Source organism: Meles meles, chromosome 1 (genome assembly GCF_922984935.1).
Source record: "Meles meles chromosome 1, mMelMel3.1 paternal haplotype, whole genome shotgun sequence".
Lineage (NCBI taxonomy): Eukaryota > Metazoa > Chordata > Mammalia > Carnivora > Mustelidae > Meles > Meles meles.
The window spans coordinates 184,110,777-184,132,497 of NC_060066.1; the positions used below are offsets into that span (position 1 = coordinate 184,110,777).

A 21,721-nucleotide genomic window follows, 5' to 3' on the forward strand; every position below is an offset into this window, starting at 1 on the left:
GCCAAAATTTTAAAATGCCAAATGCCAGGAATAGAGTGGGAGGATTCAGGAATACCTTGGTCACAACATCATTATCCTCATTATTCTTATTTTCCTTGATGTTTTCTTCTTACCTTTATTTAGGAAGCCAACAGTATCTCAGCAGTATCTCCCCCCCACCCCCTTTGATACCTGTTGAAAACTCAAAAACTTTCTGAGTAATCTTGGTTACTTGTTGGGAGTCAAGGAGGTTGCAGAGGGAGGCCCAAGCAATGTGTTAAAGTATGTAGAAAGCTTATTTGGGGTCCTGTTAGTGGCACTGTTCCAAAAAGTGGGATTAGAACCCCCGACCCTCTCCCCATCTCATGCCTTAAGGTTGAGTTCTTATATCTTGGTGCTGTTTACATTTTCATGTTATACAGAGAAGATTCCTCATGAAACTTTTTTTTAGCAGTAAATATCATCATAGATTTAAGACGTGAGTTTCCAATCCCTGTTTTCTACCATAAGTAATGTTATCTTTTTATCTTTGCTTCTATCTTCCAGTTTTTCTCTGCTATTCCAAACTGTTTCTGTTCCCGGGTAGTGCTACTTGTCAGTCTGAGTCATACTTTTTTCTATTTCATAAAGGACTTCAATCCTGTGATTATCCTTACCTCATGCTGTTGAGTCCTTTTTTCTTTTGCCTCTTCCTTTTAGCTTGTCAGTGTGTATAGTTTCACTTGTTTGGGAAGGATCACACCCACACCTTCATTGGCTAGTAACTGTTTCAGTCATTTAACCATTATTTATTGACCCTTCACCTACTATGTTCTTAGGCATTAGAGAAAAGAATAAGAAAGTTTCTTTTTCCAAAGAGCTCATGCTCTCTGGAGAGATAGATAAAGATAGTTATAAGCCTGTATAAATCTTGGGATAGAGGTGTTTATATGCTACTGTGGGATTGGGACCTAGTTTAGTTTAGGAGATGGAAGATAAGAGTGGATTGATGGGGCTTTCTGGAGGGGGAAGTATTTGGTCTGAGTCTTGGAAAAAAGTAGAAGCCAGCTAGGCAGTGTTAAGACATTCCAGAACGGAGTGTTTTTAAACCAAATACTGTGTTGTTTTTCAGATAACATGTACCTGGCACGGTGTTTGGTAGGATCTGAAATATTAGTTTTATGGTCACTGTTCTCAATGGGAAGGTGGGGTAAGAGGGAGTGAGGTAAGCTTAGGTGTATGATGCAATTATACTTATGCAACAGCATTGTAAATGCCAAATTGAGGTTATAATTGCTCCAGGAATTTAGAGAAGGATTAAAAAAGATTAATAAAAATTAAAGTAGTTGAAAATGAGTTTAGATTTAGTATAATAGGAGAAAGGGAACCGTTGAAAGTTATGGGGCACAATGACATGAAAACAATGGTGACATATTTCTCTTGGGGTGTATGCATGTACTCAGGAGGTGATTAGCAGAGAGGAGTGGTAAGAAATCAGAGGCTAGGAGGCCAGCTAGGAAGCTTTTGGAATGAGGTGAGGTAATGAGGGCCTGACATTTCTTAACCAGATTTCCACAACCAGATTCCTCAGAGCCTCCCATGCTGTTTTTAAATTTACCACCATCTGTTCTCTTATACAAGTGGACTTCTGTCATCACCATTCCATTAAGAGGTTTCTTTCTAAAGTTACTGATGATCTGGTCATATCTAATGGTCATTTTTTGTGTTCTTCATGCTTAATGGAGAACCTCTGTGGTGTCCAGGTGACACCCCCAACGATGGAAGCACTTTTTACCTTATTACCAAGAATATATAAAATTTCATAAATAGCAAACAGAAGCCCCGCTTTTTCAGAGTTTAAATTTAAGATAGATATTTTATAGTTAGTTTAAATTTGATCTAGCAGAACTGATGAAGATAAGCACAGCAGTGGAGTGATTTTTACTCATGGTGTCTTTGATGACTAGGGACCATTTTCTTTCTAGCCTGTTGAGATCTTCACTTTCTTCAGATCTTAATGGAAGTTCTTCCTTCTCTGCCTCTGAAGGCTGCAGTCCATGTGGTCCTCTCCCTTCAGCCTTCCTTTCTTCTTCAGTTCTTCCTTATTTTTGACCTTCCTAATTGGACTGCAGTTTCCTGGAGGACAGGAATTTTATCATACTTTGTTGTGCGTGTGTACACAAAGTTTTATAGCCCTGTACATGTGTAGTTATAAATTCTTAACTGATATATTAAGTACTTAATTATATTTTTACATTATATTGCTGAGACTCTCATAGTCTCAGTTAATGGCAAAGTGGTGAAGGAAATAGAAATTAAAGTTGGTTCTCAGTAGGGGCATCTGCAGTATCAGTTATGTTCCAGTTTGGAATGTGCATTTTTTTTTTTTTTTTTAAGATTTTATTTATTTATTTGACAGAGAGAGAATACAAGTAGAGAGAGTAGCAGGCAGAAGGAGAGGGCAAAGCAAGCTCCCCACCGAGCAGGGAGCCTGATGCAGGGCTTGATCCCAGGACTCTGGGGTCATGACCTGAGCCGAAGGCCAGTGGCTCAACCGACTGAGCCACCCAGGCATCCCTGGAATGTGTATTTATTTTAACTTTGAAAATGTGTGTGCCTGGCTCCTTTGGGAATTTGAACAAAATAAAGCTACTTAGTCGAGCCTTAATTGAGATAAATAGGATGACAGCATGGAATAATAATTGCCAGTGGTTTTAGAATGAAATATGAGTAATAATAATAGCAACTACTATTTAGCATAACCACCACCACCAGTAGCTAACATTTTTTGAATGGTTACTATTTGCGAGTCACTGTTCTCAGTACTTTACATCAGTGAGGTAGGTACTGTTATGCTCATTTTACAGATGATGTATGGTAAAAAACAAAACAAAACAAACCAAAAAAAAAAAAAAAACCTGGTAGTTTGAGAGCATTGGGAGACCTGGTTTTACTTCTACTGTTAACTGCCTTTTGTGAATTTGGACAAATCTTTAACTTCAGTAGACCTTAGTTTTTCATCTTTAAATTGAAATGATTGGCTCCTGATCTCGAGGGTACTTTACCCACTCATTTGACAACAGGTGATGTGTAAATTACATTGTTTTCTTGAATTTAAAAAAAAATTTCTTTCAGAGAGAGAGAGAAGACATGAAAAGGGGGAGGGGCATAGGGGGCGGGAGAAGCAGGTTTCCTGTTGAGCAAGGAGCCCACGCAGGGTTCCATCCCAGGATCTTGGGATCATAACCTGCGTGGAAGGCAGCCGCTTAACCAACTGAGCCACCCAGGTGCCCCTACATTGTTTTCTTTATTCCATAAGTTCCTGTAACTTACTTCATGCTAGCAATGAGCATTTAATCTAATGCTGAGATTATAGAGCACAATAGTAAGGGTTTTGTTTGTTTGTTTTGTTTTTGTTTTTGTTTTTTAAAGATTTTATTTATTTATTTGACAGACAGAGATCACAGGTAGGCAGAGAGGCAGGCAGAGAGAGAGGAAAGGAACCAGGCTCCCCGCTGGGCAGAGAGCCCGATGTGGGGCTCAATCCCAGGACCCTGGGATCATGACCTGAGCCAAAGGCAGAGGCTTTAACCCACTGAACCACCCAGACGCCCCGTTGTTTTTGTTTTTTGATCTCTGAAGCTACTGTATAGAGAATGTAAAGTTCAGATTTCAGAGAAATTATGAAGTAGAGATGGAGGGAATTTGAGAAAGTGAAAAAGGTAAAACTGGATCAAAATAGATCTAAGAGGAAGATAATAGGACTCTACTGGCATTGTAGATAAAATCCTCATGGCTGTCTCTTGATCTATAATTGCTGTTGCTTAATCTGGTTTACTTTATAGTGCTTTAGTACCCTTGCCAGATAATCCTGGAGTAATATTATTAACTAATACTTAACGGATCTTTCTTCTGTATATATACTACCATATTTAATTCTCAAAGTAATATTCTAATTTTTAAAAAATTTATCTGAGAGTGCTTGCGAGAGCGAACATGCTGTGGTGGGAATGAGGGGGTTTGGGGGAAGGGAGAAGCAGATTCTCTGCTGAGCAGATAGCCTGATGCAGAGCTCCATCCTAAGATCCTGATTGAGATCATGACCTGAGCTGAAGTCAGATGCTTAGCTGACTGAGCACCGAGGTGGCGCCCTCAAATTAATATTTATTTATTTATTTTAAAAACTTATTTTACTTATTTATTTGAGAGAGAGAAAACGAGAGAGCGAGAGGAGGGAGATCAGAGGGAGAAGCAGACTCTCTGCCAAGCATAGAGCCCGATGTGGGACTCTGTCCAAGGACTCCAGGATCATGACCTGAGCCGAAGGCAGTTGCTTAACCAACTGAGCCACCCAGGCACCCTCAAATTAATATTTTAACTCTAGGAACTATTATTGTTTCATTTTACAGATGAGAAAGCTGGAGTTTATTTATTTATTTAAAAGGTTTTATTTATTTGTCAGAGAGAAAGAGTGTGTGTGTGTGTGTGTGCGCGTGCGCGCACACACACGCTACAGAGCACAAGCCAGAGGGGAGCAGCAGGCAGAGGGAGAAGTAGGCTCCCTGCTGAGCCAGAAGCCTGATGCGGGGGCTCAATTTCAGGTCCCTGGGATCATAACCTGAGCCAAAGGCAGACACTCAATGGACTGAGCCCCCAAGGCGTCCCTAGAGAAAACTAGAGTTTAGATAATTAATAATAATTAACATTTTCATTTCCTGCAGCTAGTAACTAGAGAATCAGTGCTTGAACTCTTGATCTGCCTGACTTGAGAGCCTATGTTCTTATCAGTCTTGTATTGCCTCCCAGAAGTTCATATCCAAAGCACGAATTGCAGGCTGCTCTTTGCCTGTAGCCGTTTGGGATGAGGGCCTATATTGGATTTTATTTGCCCCAAGTTTTTTCTTTTCACTGAAGTACTTTAGGTTTTTCGTTTTCTTTTTTCTCGTTAGTTTGATATCACTTAGAAGTCTTCATTCTTCTCTGCTTTATTGTTGGGGTCATTGTTCCTGTTTCTTTGATCCCATGGTAGGAAAAGTTTATATCCTCAGCTGGAAGCTAGCAATTCCAGTATGAAGTGTCAAGCTTTGTTTCTATATTTTTATCTTCAATTCTTTGAGCAGCTTTTCCCTTCTCCAGAAAATGTGTTAACCTGGCAGATTTTGTTTTTCTTTTTTCTTTCTCTGGGTTGTAACAGTCTGAATTTTTCAGCCTTGGAGAGAAATATGTTACAGAATCCAGATCACTGGATGTTTGCATTAGACTGCCCTGAGTTTTTACTGCTTCTTGCTGTCAGTTTATATGATTTAATCTCATCTATCCTACACTCCCAGATTTTTAGTTTTCTTAAGCTTGTTCCTTGTGGATTTTGTGGATTTTTATTATTTTTTTAACTGCCTGGGTGCTGCCTATCTTCCTCTTGTTCATCAGTATCCTTGAGTTTGCATTCTTCTTTTGGGTCAGGTCCCCCAGCTAGCTTGTCTACTTACTGTTCTTGTCTACCCTGCTTGTTTTTCCTACCTCCCACCTGCTCAGCTCTACCTTCTTTCCTCCTTGCAAATTCCTGTGCCTGTTTCTCAGTCACTTCTTTGACCTCTTCACTTTGGGTATTCTTTGGCTTGTATGACTCCCCTAAAATTTGTGTAAAAGAAATGCCAGTCTTAAGTTTTAAAGGGCCTATGGTGTTGGTGAGTAAAGAGCTGGACTGCAGACTTATTTTTCATACTATGATCCTGTTGCCCTATTTAAAGTGATAGTCTTTTTAAGAAACATTGGCATTGGGATCACTTTGTATGTATGTATTGTTCTGTATCTTAAACATTTTAAAACATTATTTGTTGTGTTTAGGAGAGGAAAAAATTTAAAAAGATTGGAAATGTTGAGCCCTTAAATATTTGGTTTGGTCATTAACATACTCAATCTTTTTCCTCCAGATTTAACTCAGGCTTTCCCTCACTTTGGAACTCCTAGATTTGTGAATATTGGATATTTTGAGAAGCAGGGGTTCTTTCCTTGATACTGACTAAGGAGTCTATTTACCTTCAGGATGACATCTGAACTGGAGAGCAGCCTAACATCTATGGACTGGTTACCACAGCTCACCATGAGAGCAGCCATCCAAAAATCTGATGCTACACAAAATGCACATGGAACAGGAATTTCCAAGAAGAATGCACTCCTTGACCCAAATACAACACTGGACCAGGAAGAAGTCCAACAGCACAAAGATGGGAAACCTCCATACAGTTATGCCAGCCTCATTACATTTGCAATTAATAGCTCACCCAAAAAGAAAATGACTCTAAGTGAGATATACCAGTGGATTTGTGATAACTTCCCATATTATAGAGAGGCTGGCAGTGGTTGGAAGGTAAGGATTTTATTTAAATTATTGTTTGTATGCTATAAACAAAAAATAATAGTAGCTTCTTTGAAGATAAAGCTTTGTGGGGCTTCTATATTTAAAAAGTGAAATTCTGATTATCAGTCATTTTTAAGATGTCAGAAAAGGAAATTAAATGTTTTTATTTAGTGATTAATTTTATTTTTGGTAGAATACCAATTTGTTAAAGCTTTATTATGTTACATGACTGATGGAACATAAGAACAGAGATAATGTACCATTCACTGGAAAATAATACCTGCAGTTCAGGTAAGTTGATAGTAAGTCTTTGGTTAAAAAAAGTATTAAACTAGTATTGTTCTCATCATCTAAGTTTTTTTTTTTTTAAAGATTTTATTTATTTATTTATTTGAGAGACAGAGATCACAAGTAGGCAGAGAGGCAGACAGAGAGAGAGGAAGGGAAGCAGGCTCCCTGCTGAGCAGAGAGCCCGATCTGGGGCTCGATCCCAGGACCCTGGGATCATGACCTGAGCTGAAGGCAGAGGCTTTAACCCACTGAGCCACCCAGGTGCCCCACCATCTAAGATTTTTAACTTTTATTTTGAAAGATTTTAGATTTATAGAAGAGTTATATAAATAGTCCAAAGGGTTCCCTTATGTCCTTTATTCACTTCTTCTCTGTTAACGTCTTATTAAGCATAGTACAGTGATTAAAAACTGAGAAATTTATGTTATAAAGTACTTTTTGAGTAAGTAGTACAGATTAGTTTCTCTTTTAGTGTCAGGATCTAGTCCAGGATCCTGCATTTACATTTAGTTGTCATGTCTCTTTAGTCTCCTCTCATCTGTGGTAGTTCCTCAGTCTTTTCTTGTCTTTTATGACCTTGACACTTTGGAAGAGTACTTGTCAGGTATTTTGTAGAATGGTATTGTATGGTATGTTTTATAGTTAGGTATGTCTGATATTTTCTTATGGTTAGACTGAGGCAATGCATTTTGGGGAAGCATAATGCAGAGATGATGTGCCCATCTCTGTATGTCATATCGAGAGGTACTTGATGTTACTGTGTCTTTTAACTGGTAGCATTAACCTGGTTCTTTGGTTAAGGGGATGTCTTCCAGGTTTCTCCATTATAAAATTACAGTGTACCACTTTGTAAATTATAAAACATTTTGGGGAGCTACTTTGAGGGTATGTAAGTACCCTGTTCTTAAACTTTCGTTCATTAATTTTAGCATTTGTATAGCAGTTTTTATTGTTTTCTAGTGGTGATCTTTTTTCTTTTCTTCATTACCTCTCTATTAATTGGGATTCTTCAGTGCGGAAGTCTTATTCTTTCTTCCCCTTTATTTATTTTTTCCGTCATTTATTTGTGTTGGGTGGACTCATGGACATTTATTCTTTGTGCTGTCATTAGTTGTTAATCACATTGTTGCAGCTTTGGCCATCAGGAGCTCTTACAAGTTGGCTCCCTTGCCCTTTTGTCATGGCCCTATTATTTTGTTTGTTTAGCAGTTTTTAACTTTCTGGCATAACAAGATGTTCCAGGCTCATCTTGTATCATTCCTGTCCAGTCCTAGAATCAACCAGATCTTTAAGAAGCCCTAGTTCCTTAACTAAGCTTTTTGATGAACAGCTAGATTACTTTCCTACCTATGTTCTACAACAAATAATTCAGTTTAACTTTCTTTTGTGTCTGTACCTGTTATGTTTTTATTCTCATACAGGAATTACCCAGTCGTATGCTATGGAGGGTGTGTGCATGTACATGTGGAAGAAGGGAATTCAGAGAGCTTTAGATGGTAGTTACTCTTGTTTCTCTTAAGCCTTCATGTCTTAACACCTTTGTCTTTTGTGTTTGTTTAGATTATTAAAGATGTTTACCGACTCAGTATACATTGATGATGTGCTATACACCATGCCAAATGGTCAAGTGTCTCAAGGGAAGGGATTTTTTTTTTTTGAAGATTTTATTTTTTTATTTGTCAGAGAGAGAGCGTGCATATAAGCAGGGGAAGAGGTAAGCAGAGGGAGAAGCAGGCTCCCCGCTGAGCAAGGAGCCCAATGCAGGACTTGATCCCAGGACGCTGGGATCATGGCCTGAGCTGAAGGCAGATGCTTTACTGCCTGAGCCACGCAGGTGTCCCAAGGAATTTTTTTTTAAAAGATTTTATTTATTTGAGAGTGAAAGAGAGTGTATTTGAGCCAGGGGAGTGGTGGAGAAGCAGACTCCCCGCTGAGCAGGGAACTTGATGTGGGACTCATCCTAGGACTCTGGGATCATGATCTGAGCCAAAGGCAAACGTTTAACCAGCTGAACCATCCAGGCACCTGGGAAAGATTTTCTATATATCCACCTCTTTTCCATGTCCTAGCACAGTGCTTCCATTTAGTAAATCTAGTAAATGTGGTTTGGGTGAATCTCCCCGCTGCTTAAACCCCCCCCCCCCCCCCCCCCCCCAGTTCAGCCTACTACCTGTCCCTGGAAGTAAAATCTGTGATTTTATTCTTGCTTTTGTTTGTCTCTTACTTGTCCTTGAACTTTCTCTCTTCTGCCTTTTCTCTAGTTGGCATTATCCTATTTTTCTTTCAGCTCGTATGTTACCTCTCTCCTCCCTATAGAACTAATCTCTTTGTGTTTCCATATGCTTGATTAATAATAGTATCTAGACTTTTAGATTTTTATCCAGATATCTATCTTGTTTCATTAGTTTTTTATTTCTATACTCAAATACTTAAATGATAGTTGCTTTTATTATTTTCTGTGTGTTAGGTGCTATATGCCTAAGTGCCTTCTTATGTTTTTGTCTTTTTCAGTCACACAACAGTCTTAGGAAATAAGTACCGTTACTGTCCAGATTAGAAGAAAACTGAAGTATAGAGAAGTAACTTTGCAGTTTCTCAGAGAATGGAGGAGCTAAGATTTGGTATCAGACTCGGTAGATTTGGAGATTTCAAATCTTGTGCCTTAACCATTACATAAGGCCTATAATTTTGCAAACACTATAAATATTTATTGAATTTAATTTACCAGGATGAACTGTTTCTTAGCTGGCCAACTCAGTATGAGAAGTGATTGTTAACAGTATAATATGAATAAGAATCTACTCTAACAATATTTCAGTGGAGGAAGTGTATAATAAAATTTGATTCATGAATAAAAAAAAAAACCTCATTCTAACCAAGTAGTAGTGATCCATCTGAGCTGTGTGTTTTGGCATTACCACTAGGCACTGCTATTCAGTAGAATCCTTTGGTCAAGATTTAGGATGAGGGAAGGCTAGCAGGTTCTGATAAACATGGTTAGCATTGGAAAAACATGGTGGCTATGGACTAGACATGCTCCAGATTTGATTAAGTGTCTTGGAAAGCCCATCAGGGATTCATGGGTCTGTATCACTGATTGTAAACGTACATATTTGCACAGACCAGACAGGTGACGTAAATGAGTAAAGCAAAAATGATGACTACCTCAAGAGTGCATGTCCAATGTAGAGCAGCTGTGCTCTAGGCACTTGTAGTGTTTTAGGGCATATGGCAGATCTTACAATCCCCCCCACCCCCAAGAAAATTCATATGTCTGGATTTTATGTGCTGTTCCCCGATTTTTAAATGTTAATTTCGGTTTTCTTAAATGCAGTGCAGGTCAAACATAAGTCTGTTGGCCGAATTCATTCTGTGGACCACAAATTTCCAGTCTCTGATTTAGATTACATCCTCTTGTTTTCAGCCAATTTAGTCTTCCATTCATTAATTTGAAAAAGATTTTATTTACTGTATATTCTTATGAGCAGTATATTTGGCTTTGGCAGTACTAAGAAACTTAGGACAGGGCCCCTAAGGAAGCTTATAATCTTTAGTGGTTAAGGGAGATACTCATAAATAAGTAATTATGATGTTATATCAACAGGTCTGTAATACAGAAATACAGAGTGCTATGCTATGATGGGTTGGCTAGTTGGGCACACCCTGTGTGTGTAAGCCATAATAATATTCAGCATATATGTAACTTAGTAAAGAGTGTTAAATGAAGGGTGAAGTTAATAAGTGCTGTGAGAATTTAGAAGAGCTTATAGGAAGTGTGAAGAGGTTCTAAGGTGAGTGACAAAAAGATAGTGCTAGGAGAGTACAGGAAGGGTGAATCAATAGAAACTATTGAAGAAGTGTAATTGAGCTTTATTTTGAAGATGAGTAAGATTTAGGAGGGTGTTTTTTTATAACAAACACTTAGGAAATAGTTTCTTGTAGGAGTTCTTGGTAGAGAGCAGCGATAGTTGGGATAGGGCCATAATGCAGAGATTTCATGAATATATGAATGCGAAGATGAAGAAGAGCTTCTTCCAGATTTGGTAGTGAATAGTACATGAAGGTCAATTATATACCTCATTTACTTTCTGAGCTCAGCTCAAGTAAGTCCACCTGAGGGTACCTGATCCATTCTGCTGAATTTCATGCCACTGGCCAGCCCAGCTCATGGTCTGAAACTGGTTTGGAAGTAATTGATAACAGTTTCAACTGGAAGATACAATGGTTTAGATATCATGAGGAAAGAAGGGGAAAGGGGAGAAATGGGAATAGGTGGAGGATTATATTGCTCTTAGAACCCAAGAGATTATGTGTTCCAGTCTCTTGCTTTAGGCAGATCTTTAATATTTCGAGGGATTGCTGTCTCACGTTTATTCTTTTCTTTCTTTTTTTCCTAAGTTTGATTTTATTTATTTTATTTTTAAAGATTTTACTTATTTATTGTAAGATTGATAGAGACACAGCGAGAGAGGGGGAGTAGGAGAGGGAGAAGCAGGCTTCCCGCCGAGCAGGGATTCCAGGACCCTAGGATCATGATCATGACCTGAGCCGAAGGCAGACGGTTAACTACTGAGTCATCCAGGTGCCCCTCATGTTTATTCTTTTTTTTTTTTTTTAGATTTTATTTATTTGTTTGATAGAGACGCAGCGAGTGGGATTGGGAGAGGGAGAAGCAGGCTTCCCGCAGAGCAGGAAGCCCCATGCAGGGCTCTATCCCAGGACCCTGGGACCATGACCTGAGCCGAAGGCAGACGCCCAACGTCTGAGCCACCCAGGCACCCCATTTTATTCTTCTAAAAAGGTCTCTTCCTCCTAATTTTAGGTGCTTAAAACTTGTCAGGATTGTTTCTAATTTTTATTTTTGTAAACTGAGAAATAGTTTAAACATTGCAAATGGAGACAAACGGTAACTGGTTTATCTTCTCCTTTGCTCAGGTCTTAACTCTGTTTTACAATTTGCTGTCCTTAGATTTGTTTTGCACACTTCTACCATCTGCTACTCACTATTTCTTCTGTCACCCAGAGGAGAAAATGTTGCCGTGGTCATATGAAAGGTTCAAATTGAACTTTAATTTTTAGGTAAAACTCCCTTTCATTTTGTGCTAAGGTGTAGAAAGGAGATTACATACTAAAAATAACTCTTTGAATATTCCAGAAAAGTTTAAAAAACACTCTTTAAATTTCTATGATGGGATGATTTTGTAATCTGAAGTAGAGGAAAAGGAATTAAAATTTTTGTGCTATTCATTTTACTAAAGAGAATTAACCTTTACTAGGGTTTAGGGTAGTAAAAAGAAAAATACAGAAGAATTCTATGTGTATATTGGCGTGTATTACACTACTTTTTATGTGGGCAGAAAAAGAAAAATATATATTTATTATTTTAAAAACAAACTTAGGAATAATAAATTAGAAATGTAGTGAACATAGTTACCTATAGGGGTTGGATGGAACTGAAGCAGAAGGAATATAGGAGAGAATAAGATTTTGAGTATACTTTTTAAAGTAAGTGTTTTACACATTCAGTACACACACACACACACACAGGATGGGAAAAGGAAACTTTAGAACTGAATATAAGCAGAAACAAATAAGTCATATATCATATCAAATGGATAACATAATCACACAGAAAAAAATTCAAACTTTGAAAAGAGCATTCTCTTATTTTCATGGGATACATACTAAGATAGAAAAGAAATGCAAAGAAGTTATGACCTTTACTTAATAGATTTGTCTAGTGGTTTTTCACTAGAGACAGCCTCTACCTCCAGTAACACCAAGAAGAGAAGTTAGGAAGTTGGGAGTATTCTGAAACTATTTTATGTGCATGATAGGGTAGAACACATGAATACATATATTGATGTGGGGTAACCAAGGATCTCACAGTGGGAAAAGAGATGCAGGTAGGATTGTGGTGGTTAATTTGAATTGGAGGTGCCAGTTTAAACTCAAGTTTAAAATAAAAATCACTTAGAATGTTTTTAAAATTTAGACTCCTGGGTCACAATTCCAGAGATTTTGAATTAGTCATCTTGGATGGAGCCAAGAAATTGGCATTAAAATGCATTTTAATTGATTCTAATCCAAGTAGATTGTACTTTTGAGAAACCACTTTTGGGGCTGGGGTTTCTAAGGCCAAGCAATATGCCTTGATCAGTTATTTAACTTGGTTCATTTTTCTCCAGGGGAACCTAGACCATTTAAAATTATGTCTACCCCTCTATTCTCCTAACTTCTTTTCTTAGAGTTATTAGAGGTAAGGTCTGGCCAAAATGTGAGGTGTGAAGTTACCTCTTTTCTTAATTTTGTGTATGTGTGTATATATATATTCATGTTTTGACTTTTGTATCTCTCTAGGTATTTAGAAAACTTAAAAAAAATATTTATTTATTTGAGAGAGAGAGATTGTGCATGCACACATGCAGGAGGAGGGGGAGAGAGAGACGGAGAGGGAGATTCTTAAGCAAGCTACACATGGAGCCTGATGCAGGACCTTGAGATGATGACCTAAGCTGAAACCAACAGTTGGATGCTTAACCTACTGTGCCACTCAGGCACCCCTTTCTCTGGGTATTTTAATTTTCTAAATATGCTTTTGGTATTTTTTTCAACAGAATAATGATTACTGTATGAAAAGCATTCTATTCTAGGTTCTGAGTTGATAGGGGCCCCCACCTCACTGAAATTTTGGTATAGGATGCAATATATGGGAAGAACACCGTTAAACAAATAATTACAAATGTAGTAAGAAATCCAGGGTGATAAGGAAGTTTATTACAATGAGACCTAGCCTATGGAGAAGCCAGAAAGGACTTCCCTAAAGGACTGATGTTTAAGCCAAGAATGAATTGAAAGTTGAGTAGACTCAGTTCTGTTAAAGGAATCGAGTAACGTGGGGGACAATTATATTTGCAGAGGGAGCAACACAGGGAAGGCCTAGAGGTGAGAAAGAAAATTGGAGGGCTTGAGTATAGACAATAAGGGAGGTTGGGTCAGATCATGAAGGGTCTTTGGAAGCTTTGTTAAGAATTTTGGATTTTCATTGGGGAGGGTATGTGCTATCGTGAGTGCTGTGAAGTGTGTAAACCTGGCGATTCACAGACCTGTACCCCTGGGGATAAAAATACATTATATGTTTATACAAAAAAAAAAAAAATTGGTAGGGGAGGCGAACCATAAGAGACTATGGACTCTGAAAAACAACCTGAGGGTTTTGAAGGGTCGGGGGTGGGAGGTTGGGGGAACAGGTGGTGGGTAATAGGGAGGGCATGTATTGCATGGAGCACTGGGTGTTGTGCAAAAACAATGAATACTGTTACGCTGAAAAAAATAAATAAATTTAAACTATTAAAAAAAAAGAATTTTGGATTTTATCCTAAGTAAAATAGGACATCATTGAAAAATTTTAAGTGAGGGGGGTAATAATGAATTTACCTTGTGAAGAGATCACTGCCCTCAGGGTAGAGCATGGTGGAGGAGGGACAAAGAGAGCAAGGTGGTGGGTGACACCAGTTAGGAAGCTGTTGTACTATTTTTGGTGAGAATGATGTCCTGTACTGAGATAGTGACAGAAGAGAAGGAATAAAGTAAGTAGATCAAAGGTAGACTTAGGATCTGGTTTAACAGATTTATTTTAGATGGTAAAGAAGAGAGAAGAATTAAGGATGTCTTAAAGCTTTCTGGTTGGAGCTGTTAACATGAATAATTGTCTTTAACCTGAGAAGAAAAAACTGGAAGATCACACTGGGGATAAAGATTGAGCTTAACTTTAAACATAATTGGGGTTAAGGTGTTTCTGGAGATGTCTAGTAGATTGTTGAAAATATATGTTAGAAACTCAGGAGACAGGTGTAGTTTGGGGTCTAGATTGTTACAGATTGTCATTGAAGCTATGGCTGTAGATGAGATTACATAGGCAGCAAATGTGTAAATGAAAAAGGGGCTTAGGGCATAATCTTTATGATTTCCAACATTAAAGCTTTTTGTAGAGGAGGAAGCCCCAAGGAGAGATGTGTCCTTCCCCTGAGGCCACTTAGAAAAAAAAGTGACCATCTCGATCCCCACCTTTTCTCCCCGTCTTTAACTTTTAAGGTGGGTAGATGAACTCCGGTTTATTAGTTCTTTGTTCCCTTGTGTTTTTTTTAGATTTGGGCTATTTCTGGATTCCATTCTATCTCTGCTGTTATTTTCTTAGTTATACCGCTTTCTAAATTTTAGTGACTGCACGGAGGGTTTATCACATGTATCTTTATCTTATCACAGTATGCCTTCAAATATACCATTTTATGGGGGGCGCCTGGGTGGCTCAGTGGTTTAGGCCACTGCCTTCGGCTCAGGTCGTGATCTCAGGGTCCTGGGATCGAGTCCCGCGTCGGAGAGCCTGCTTCCCTCTCACTCTCTCTGCTTGCCTCTCTGCCTACTTGTGATCTCTCTCTGTCAAATAAATAAATAAAATCTTTAAAAAAAATATATACCATTTTATGTATAGTAAAAGAACTTGATATATCTTAAATTTCTAATTCTTTTGACCCATCCTTTGTGCTGTTGTTGTCAGTTTTCCTTTATATGTTATAAACCACATAATTGATATATATTCTTTAGTCTATTATATTTTAAAGGTGTTATAAATAAATATTTTTAAAATTTACCTTTTTTTTTTTTTTTTAAAGATTTTACTTATTTATTTGACAGAGATCACAAGTAGGCAGAGAGGCAGGCAGAGAGAGGGGGAAGCAGGCTCCCTGCTGAGCAGAGAGCCCGATGCGCTTGATCCCAGGACCCTGGGACCATGACCTGAGCCAAAGGCAGAGGCTTTAACCCACGGAGCCACCTAGGCACCCCAGAATTTACCTTCATTTTTATAATTTCTGGAACTCTGTTTCCTTTTGTAGATCCAAGTTTCTGTTTGTTATACTTTTGCCTGAAGAACTTCCGTATAATATTAAGCCAACTGGCACTACAAGGAATAAATTCTTTTAGCCTTTGCTTTCCTGGAAGTCTTTATTTTGTCTTAATTTTTGAGAGATATTTTCACTGCATATAGAATACTTTTTTTTCTTTTAGTATTTTGGAGATGTCATTCTTTTGTCTTCTAACTTGCAGTTTTTGAGATGTCTGCTATAATTTATATCTTTATTCCACTGTTCATAATTTTTTTCCTCTTGCTGCTTTCATGATATTCTCTTCATTTTGATTTTCACCATTTTGACCTATAATGAGTATAGTGTGTGAATTTTTAATTTCTTCTGTTTTGTGTTCTCTGAAATTTTTGCATCTGTGATTTGATGTCTTGCATTATTTTCATAAGATTCTTTGCTGTTCCTTCTTCACATTTTTCTTCTCCATGCCTTTTCTCTTTTCCTTGTGGGACTCCCATTACATATATTGTTCTACGGTTCTTGAGTGATAGTGTGTGTGTGTATTTTTAAAGTATTTGTGCATGCTTGTGTGTCAGTTTGGATAATTTCCGTTGATCTGTCCTCAGAATATCTGAGGCTTTTCCTGGTTGTGTCCAGTCTACTGATGAACCCATTTAGGGAGTTCTTTATCTTTGATCATGTTTTTAAATTCTGTCATTTACATTTGACTCTTAGAGTTTCCATATTACTGTTGAAGTTCCCCATCTCTCTATGCAAGTTTCCACTTTTTCTACTTGGTACTTGAACATATTAGCCATAGTTACTTCAAAGTTCTGGTCTGATAGTTCTAACACCTTTCATTTGGATATTGATAATTTTATCTCTTGACGGATTTTTTTTGGGCATTTCTAATATGTCTTGCAGTTTTTGTCTGAGTGTTAGATATATGTGTAGAAGAATGTTAGAGATTGTGATAAATGGTATCAAGCTACTGAGTGTGGTTGGGGGTGGGGGCTGGGCAGGGGAGATAGAGGGAAAAGGGAGAAAGAGGATTTTAGGCAGGTTCCATGACCAGCGTGGATCTCACAACACTGAGATTATGATGTGAAAGAGTCAATGCTTAAGCAACTGAGCCAGCCAGGCACCCCAAGATAAATGGTATTTATACACGTAGATAGATAAGCATCTTTTTTCCCCAGTCCATTTGTTTGCCAATTATTGACAATAAATTTGTCAATAATTAAGTTGGATTTGGGTTTTGTTGTTGGTATCTTTTCCTTCAGTATACCACAGAGTTTTTATTCCTCCAGTCGTAGGCTCTTATTACCTGTTCTTGGAAATGAGGTGTTTGGGGACTGTAGAATTTCTCAGGTTTTTTTTTGTTTTGTTTTGTTTTCCTTTAGATTTTAGTTGTCTCTGCTTACCTTGCTACAGATGGGGCTCTCTCCATGTTCCTGCCCTTCCTTTCTCAGGAGGCTGTTAATGCTTGTTACTCGCTGCTAGGCTGTGGGTTTTCTCTGTTTTCTTTCCTCCTTCATTTTATTTTTATTTTTAAGTAATACTATGGCCAGCATGGGGCTCGAACTATACGACTTTTAAGATAAAGAGTCACAGGCTCTACCCACTGAGCCAGCCAGGTATCCCTCTGTTTTCCTGAGTGAGCCTCAGTCTTACTCAGGCCGTTGTACTTAGGGTTGGGCTTTTTCAGTGTTTCTTTCCTTCAGCCATACTAGCCTGTTTCTGTAGTTGCTTTTGATGTAGGGTTCTGGGTCCAACGTAGTTTCTAGCAGTTGTCCCAGAGGTAAAGGAGTTTTGCTTCTACTCTTCCTCTACCAGCCAGCAGTAGATCTTTGCTTGTATTTTGGGAAGGGTTTTTGTTTCCATTCTTCCCTCAGAATCAGTCTTTGCCAGAGTCCTGTGGGTGAGAAGTTTTGCTGCTCCTACCTCACTGTTAAAGTTGCTTTGTGAGGTCTGTTTAAGGTGGTAGGGCTTTGTTTACCACTATAGCTATCTATTACCTCCTTTCTGCTTATGCTACAAAGGAGACTCTGTTTTCCTTTCCCATCCCCATTCTTTTTTGTGAGTATATAGTAAAGGCTCATGGAGAAGAGCTTGAAGAGCGAGTGGGAACTTCCCTTTCTTATGTTTGGGGGCCTTGCTATTCTAAACTGACACACCAACCCATGCTTGACCTTAAAAATTTTAGCTAGTTTCTTGGATGCTTGGATGATGGCCACTTCTTTCTTCCATACTCTGCCAAAAAGGTGAGACAGTTTGTCTGCTTTGTCCTTGAATGGGCTTGTCATTCTTAGGAATTTAATTTGTTGGGCTGCCTTGCAGCTTCAGCTCTCTGATGTGGCTCAAAAATAGTTTTGTTTTGTTTTGTTTTGGCTTACTCATTGTTTTCTCATTGTTTGGGAGGGATTGTTAGTCTCTGTAGCTATTTATATCCTAGGCAGAGGTAGAACTCCCATTCATAAGTTTATAATTGATGTTTGGTAATAAGATAGGCTTGACTTTATATTCTGTTGTCATTTTTATAAAAAAAGATTTTATTTATTTATTTGACAGAGAGATCACAAGTAGGCAGAGAGGCAGTCAGAGAGAGAAGGGGAAGCAGGCTCCCTGCGAAGTGGGGCTCAATCCCAGGACTCTGGGATCATGACCTGAGCTGAAGGCAGAGGCTTAACCCACTGAGCCACCCAGGTGTTCCTCCAAGTGCATTTTTCTTGCAATTTAGGATGGTTTTCTTTATTGCTACATTGATAAACCTAGATGTTCTTGCTAGTCCTCTGTAGCCAGTGTCTTTTCATGTGTTTTCTTACAGATTGAAGTAACCTAATTGGCTTCTATATATTCTTGTAATGGAGCAGTGAAATTTTTTTTGTTTAAACATTCTTTTATCTCATTAGAAAAAGATAATACATGTGCCTTGTAGATCATTTAAACATTACAGGAAAGAAAAGTTATCACCTATAATTCAGAAAAATAACTGTTAGCATTTTGCATTCTGGCTTATTCTGGGATTGAATGAATGGGGGTCACCTGGTTGGCTCAGTGGTAGAGCATGCAGTCTTGATCTCAGAGTCGTGGTTTAAGCCCTACCTTGGGCATAGAGCCTACTTTAATGAATTAATAAATTCATTTATTGATATAAATTCATTTAATGAATTAATTAAAAAGTACATACCACAATTAAAGTCGTAATGTGTATACAATTTTATATTTGGTATATATTTAAATCAGTCATAGACATCTTCCTATGATTCGATCTTCCTTAATCTTAATAAACATTTAAAATAGGATATATATTTCATTATTTGGAGTTTGTAAAGTCTACTAGAAGCTGTCTTTCCCAATAGCTTCTTTTCTTTGCAATATTCATAATTTGAAAATCAGAAAGGTTTAAATTTGAAGTTCATTTAAAAACCTTATTCCTTGGAATTGTATTCTAGCGCATAGACATATTTAGGCTTCTGATTCTGTTTCTAAAGGTGAGTTTTGTTTTTTGGATTCCAAATGACCTTGTGGCTTTTCTTCTTTAATTTCAGAATTCCATACGACATAATCTGTCACTGAACAAGTGTTTCCTTAAAGTGCCTCGATCAAAGGATGACCCTGGAAAGGTAGGATTCATTATCTTAAGATAAAATAATTGGATTCTTCATTTTATCTGTTGTTATGTTTGTATCTGAGTAATTTCTGTTATATATAAAGAAAATTGGGATGAGAGCACTCAGAACTTGTCTAGTTCATTGTTCAGGAACCTTCCTGATCCTCCTTCACCTCACCCCATCTTATCCCCATTTTAGTTGGTAATCTTCAAGGACCAACCAGGCAGAGAGCTTCCTTTTAAAGCTTTGGGAAGTTAGCTAGTATAGAGCTTGTCCTTTGTAATAGTTTGCTGCTTTTAATAAATATAAATAATTAATATAAAAACCAAATTTTTATATTCGGTTATTTTCTTAAGTACTGTGTATTAAGTTAAATTTGGTTTTTGAACTGCGTGTCAGGAGCCACAATTTATTAGTTATTGCATATAAGAGGTAGCTTTGGTAGATCTTGACACAAGTGCAAGTAATTCTTCCCCTGAAATAAAATTCCCTATTATTTCCCTATTTTCTTAGTCACTATGTTTTCTCTTTTCACCATTTACCTGCTGCCACCGTTACACTTTTAGTATTTTATCTACAGAGACTTCCCTTCTTTTTTGTTTTAATAGCCACATCAATTGTAGTGTGGCCTGCACTTGGTCCTAGTTACTTGGTTTCTAAAGCTCATAGTAATTTTTTGGACCATAATTTGATTGTCATGATGAATTATTAGATTAGGACTTTGAGATAGTGTATCTGTTGGCAAATGTGTTGTTGTTTAGCTGGTTAGACTTTTAACCACCCAGAAGAGACTTTTAAGCTCACCATCCCTGGAAGAACGTTATAAAAGGAAAGCTGGTTATGTCATTACCCTGCTTAAAAGTACTCCCCAGTGTCTTGGAAATGTTTCCATGTATTATCAAATACTCTTCTTTGCTTTTCCTCAATCTACCTTTCTAGCTGTGATTCACATTCAAGACCCACTGTGAGGATCTACTTGAAGTTTCCCAAGTATGCCTTTCATATGATTTTCTCTTACTGCACAAACTCCCTTTCTCTACTTGTCTGGCCTACTCTTTGGGTCTTTTAAGGTTGAGCTGCAACATTACTTCTCTGAAGCTTTTTTGTTTCCACATACTTTAGCTGAGTTTGTTGTTCCCTCTTTTGATTTCCTCTTACTTTGTCATCATTGCAGTGGCTCCTAACTGGTCTATCCTTGGGTTACTACCTCCAATTTATAGTAACTTTCATGTAGAAGCCAGTGCTGTCTTTCAAAAATGTTAACCTAATTACACATTCTCCTTGTTTAAAATCTTTATTATCTACTGTCCTTAGATTAAAGTCTAAACTTAAGAGGGTGGGATTATATATATATAGTTCACTTTTTAGTTCTAGTTGCTTGCACAGTGGCTGGTGTCACTGAGGAGACACTCTTGTTGCATGAATGAATGAATTGTATCCTCTGCTAGATGGATAACTTCTTGAGGTTAGAGATGGAGAGTTACTCATTTCCATTGTAAAGAAGGCACTCTTAAATAATGGATATTTTATACTACCTTCTGTGATGTGCCCCATCAAGTTGGTTCTCAATAAGATTGAATAGATTTTTATTATAGTCTTCTTATTTGACCCAGTTTATTGTTTGTCTATGTTCATAATTCTCCAAGGTTGTGTTTCTTTTCTTTAAAGCAGGCTTATTAAAAAAAAAAAAAAAAGAAATAGAACTTTTTATATTTGCTTCACTACAGTTTCTGATAGGCAGTGAGTGTATATGAACCTGACTGAAAATGTTCTTCAATGGATCGAAAGATTATTAGAGTTCTTTGAGAGCACTAATTGAATACTATAAATAGTTGGTTTAATTTTTAAAATTTTTACATGAGTTTTAAATCATTAAAAAAATAAACCAACATACCTGAATGTTTTTTTTTTTTTTTTTTTTTTTTTACCTGAATGTTTTAATGTTAACCAATTGGAGATCTATTTAAAAAAATTTGTGCTGTCAGGTTTTCTTTAGTGCAGAACCCAAAACTTTTCTCCACCTTTAATTAAATAGTATCTGGGATAAGGCATATGTGGAAAACATATGCTACTCTTTGCAGCTATCCTTTTTGAATCAGGATTGTCTTAACTAATGTGCAAACAAAACAAAATACAGAAATAAATAGAATCCTGAGGTTAATAACAGATTTCAACTTTTACCATTAGTTTCCTGTTTTAAAATTTTGTTTTAATCGAAGTACATCATTGTTATCATTAATTTTGGTCATAATAGTAAATACCGTACATTTAAAGTACATTATACTAATAGAGACATTTTTATTTCCAGTCTCAGGGTTAGATTTAAGTATCCATTGTTCTTATTTATTTTAGTCAGAATTAAATGTAAATCGAATCTTAATGAAATACATTTATGTGAATAAAGCCATTTTTTGATATCATAATACGACTTTTATTTTAAAAACCCCATTGCCTAAAAAACACGTTGAAAAACTCTCAGATCCATTTGATAAAAAAGGAAACTAAAGCCAGTAAATGAGGAATGACTTGTCCAGGTTCAGTGTGGAATTAGAACCCAAGTATATTGGCGAGACTTAGTTGCAGTCACAGAAACCCATTACAGACCAACTTAAGGGAGAAAATACCTATAGGAAAAACTG

The 21,721-nt window shown here is 37.4% G+C and overlaps 1 protein-coding gene across 3 annotated transcripts in view; it reads left to right on the forward strand.

The window, feature by feature from the left end:
- The window catches only part of FOXJ3 (forkhead box J3), a 147,772-nt gene that overhangs the window by 43,073 nt on the left and 82,978 nt on the right, over positions 1 to 21,721 (forward strand). For 2 of the 3 annotated variants that reach the window (XM_046010439.1, XM_046010441.1), the window contains exons 3-4: positions 6,001 to 6,325; positions 19,020 to 19,094. In XM_046010439.1, the coding sequence (XP_045866395.1) occupies positions 6,001 to 6,325; positions 19,020 to 19,094 (400 nt within the window). Of the gene's footprint in view, positions 1 to 5,888; positions 6,326 to 19,019; positions 19,095 to 21,721 lie in introns of all 3 variants that reach the window. The other variant, XM_046010440.1, reaches the window with a different exon arrangement.